A 3,591-nucleotide genomic window follows, 5' to 3' on the forward strand; every position below is an offset into this window, starting at 1 on the left:
TCCAGACGGTTGATAGCGTGAACAAAGTTTCCGAAATAAAAAAAAAAGGAAACGTTCCAGCAAGTGTAACTAAGGTCCACCCTAATCGCGGCCGTTAGTCGCCGGAGCGACGCGAAATGGTCGCGTGTCCCTCGTCGCGGCTATTAACGTAACAAATATCCAACGCGGCGTTAACACCGCGCTCGAATGAAGTTGTCGTTACGAGGCGGAACATCGACGAAAGTTTTTGGGTTGGCAAAACGCGTCCAATCGCGACAGGATTGTCGCCATTAATCGTGCCACTCGTCGCAGACAGATTACACAATTACAGTTCTATTATCGCGAGAGTTACACATAGCTTACAGTCACACATATCACAACAGTTAATAACAGCGGCGTCGCGTGAAATGCCAGCTTGAGCAACGTAGGGATACCGAACGGTCCAATTTGTCATCCGCCAAAAACGCCACGAATAAAGATGCGATCTTTCGCTACCATGGAAATCACCGACACGGACTTCAACGTAACCGATATCGAACCAAACCGCCAGCGATTAATTTCGATACCTGTATTCGCGATATTTTCGAGCTGGGACGCAAGTAAAATAATACTTTGTGGTCATTGAATATTCGAATTCATCGATGGGGTTCGAAAACAATTGAAGGGATGATTTACTTAAATTTGGATTTTATCAAATTATTTGACAATTTGCACTCGGGGAATTTCACCTACTATTTTTTTAAATATTTTTTACGAGTCGCAATACGAAATAAAAATTTGATTATTACTTTCTATCAATATGGCATTTTGTAGAATTTATGTGTGCCTTATGAAACGCAATATTAAATCAAGTAAATGTAGTTATAGATTCTAAATAAATTTATGATTTTTGTAATCATCGACCCAAACAGGGTGTTCCAATAATTTTGCGCTCTTTATCGCAATATTAAACGTTCTTTATACTCACGAAAATCATAATCTTTAATATCGGAGAGTGGGACATGACTACCAATTTATTTCTGAATTTTTCAAATATTGTTTTCTGATAAAATGACGGTTACATTCACACCTTAAAAAATGACAATCTTTAATATTGGAGAGTGGGACATGGTTACCTGTTTATTTTTGAATTCTTCAAATGTTGTTTTCTGATAACTACGGTTCTCTTATACCCTTGAAAATGGCAATCTTTAATATAGCAGAATAGGATACGATTACCAATCTATTTCAGAATTCTTTAAATATTGGTGTCGGCGAATCATGGCCCCCTTTTTACCCTAAAAAATCATAATTTTTAATATCTAAATATAATTCAACCTTTAAACATATATCTCAACCTAATTTCATCTTCGAAGAGTGGGAAATAATTACCAATTTACTTCTGAATGTCTCGAACCTCATTTCCTAATAATATAATATAGTCATTCAAGTCCGTGTCACGCGACGCAACGGGGTCGTCCGCTTGAGCATCCGTGGCCTTAACGATACGGCATCGCTATTTACAAAGATATAATCGCCCGGAACTCGTCACAGAAATGTTCCTATGCTCCCAGTGAGAGCTCATCCCGAAACCATCGCCATCCCGTGCCACACTGTAACACGTGTCCGCGATAAGGTCTCTCGGCAACCCTCGGGGTTCACCTAGCCGCATCAGGGCCTATCCACGACCCCCGAGTCCTCACCGCAGATCCCCGGCGTCCGATGGTGCACCAGGAAACTTCGTAAAATCTGGAAACTTCGTAAAAGCATGCCACATCACTCACGTTGTAATTCCGCCCGCGAAACGCATCGCGAATCGCATCGCGGCTCCTAGATCTTCGTGGTGGGACGCGTGCCGACGCACGACGGTCAGTTGGTGGTGGTGGAGTGGAGGACGAGCTTCAGGGTGGTGAACATCGTCAGCAGAGCGCTACACGCCATGACAGACGGCGAGGACGCGATGCTGTGCTGCATGGCGGCTGGATTATCCCCCTTGAACACGTGGACCAACACGCGGGCGGGTTGAGCGTTGCTCGCCTCGCAGGTGTAATTCCCGGAGTGGCGATCGGAGGCGCGGGGCACCTCCAGCCAGCTCTCCCTCCCTGTGAGGTCGGTGCTGACGTTGACGCCCTGATCGACGTCGTAGTTGATCATCCGGAAGTTGTGGTACCAGAACAGGTAGGAGGGCGTCTCGGTAGACTTTTTCACGAGACAGTGGAGCTGCAGGGTGCTACCCGGCCTCACGAACTTCTCCGAGGGACCGGCTATCTCTGCCCTGGCCTCTGCAAATGGCAGAACGTGACGCGTCAGACGTGAGCTGCTTACGTTAACAACCAACCCCGGTATCGTTTACCGGACTCCGAGGCGGTTATAAACAGGAGGGAGGAAGGGGATGAAGAAGTATGCATCGCGGCTAGTTAAGGGTTGTACGGGGGTAGCGTACGACAACCTGGCTGTGTCTTTCTTTTTCTCTCTCTGTCTCTCTACCCTTAATCGGGATCACGAGGCAACCTTTTCGCTATCTCGCGCGGTGACGCGGTTAGGGGAAGTTTAAGTCGCCCCTTGTGTCGGAAATGCGACGCCTATTTATCCTTTTGGAGTACCCTCCGAGCGGTTCTTAACCGCAGTAATGTAAACTCGCCTGAATTGGACGGTGAACGTTTGGTGATTGATCACTGTTTGGAGGACTTTTCACGTGGCCACTGGGGGTGGGTAAATACGCTTGTGGTGGATGTAGACTGTCGATTGTATTGTCATCGAACGCTAAACTTCTGAGATGTTACCGAAGATAAAAATACAAACGTGGTAATTAAAACTAATCCAGACCTGACCCTTTATACTCGGAGCTATTTCGTTACAGATTGTGCAGACAGTAATTTACAGTAATGACACATGAGCTTACATGAATCTTTACCCCCGGTCCACATCACGGCGAACACGAACAAGAACATAGCCTAAAACCATTCGCAAGGGTGTTCTTACTGTCGCTAACATGCCGGCGAACATCTACGATGTTCGTACTCCTGTGAAACTGATGTTATTTTGTGGATTCGGGTGATCCGCATCCCCTCCATGGTTGGAAATGCTCGGAAGCAAACGACCGTTTACGACCACCCGCCGGCAGGTACTCCAAAGGGATAATGTGCGTGACCGTAGTTAATATTAGTTCCTTAATGTTCATTCAAGTTTTTATGCTTTTTTTGTTGTATCTTGATGAAAATATATGCAATACATTGGCGAGATTTTTCTGATAAAAATGATATCAAACACGACGCAATTCAGACAATTTTGAGTTTCGCTTATGATAAGTAATAGATTTTGTTATCGCCTATATATATATATGGTATTTTTTAAAATATTAAGAGGTAAGCATACTGTCTGAAAAACAAGGTCAACGAACAATTCTTGAAGAATAGTATGTGTAATATATATATATATATTTTTTAAAATTTATTTTTTAAAATATTAAGAGGCAAGCATACTGTCTGAAAAACAAGGTCAACAAACAATTCTTGAAGAATAGTATGTGTAATATATATATATATATATATGTGACCTTGTTTTTCAGACAGTATGCTTGCCTCTTAATATTTTAAAAAATACCATTTTACGTCCTTTGTCAGCTTCACGTCT

At 43.6% G+C, this 3,591-nt stretch overlaps 1 protein-coding gene across 1 annotated transcript; it reads right to left on the reverse strand.

Moving 5' to 3' along the window:
* Positions 1 to 43: 43 nt before the first annotated feature.
* Positions 44 to 2,909, reverse strand: LOC128893190 (uncharacterized). The gene is made up of 2 exons (XM_054154009.1): positions 2,873 to 2,909; positions 44 to 2,240 (listed from the first exon to the last, which is right to left on the reverse strand). Exons 1-2 carry the CDS (start codon positions 2,907 to 2,909, stop codon positions 1,828 to 1,830), a joined length of 450 nt encoding a protein of 149 aa, XP_054009984.1. The 3' UTR covers positions 44 to 1,827.
* Between the last annotated feature and the right edge of the window lie 682 nt (positions 2,910 to 3,591).

Source organism: Hylaeus anthracinus, unplaced genomic scaffold (assembly GCF_026225885.1).
Source record: "Hylaeus anthracinus isolate JK02 unplaced genomic scaffold, UHH_iyHylAnth1.0_haploid 26326, whole genome shotgun sequence".
Lineage (NCBI taxonomy): Eukaryota > Metazoa > Arthropoda > Insecta > Hymenoptera > Colletidae > Hylaeus > Hylaeus anthracinus.

What these genes read in the sequence shown, in the direction of transcription:
- LOC128893190 (XM_054154009.1), bottom strand. Translation starts at nt 2,909, where the DNA reads ATGTTCTTGTTCGTGTTCGCCGTGATGTGGACCGGGG. An exon ending in CGCCGTGATGTGGACCGGGG is followed by an intron (nt 2,241 to 2,872) that starts GTAAAGATTCAT and finishes TGCCATTTGCAG; the next exon opens with AGGCCAGGGCAGAGATAGCC.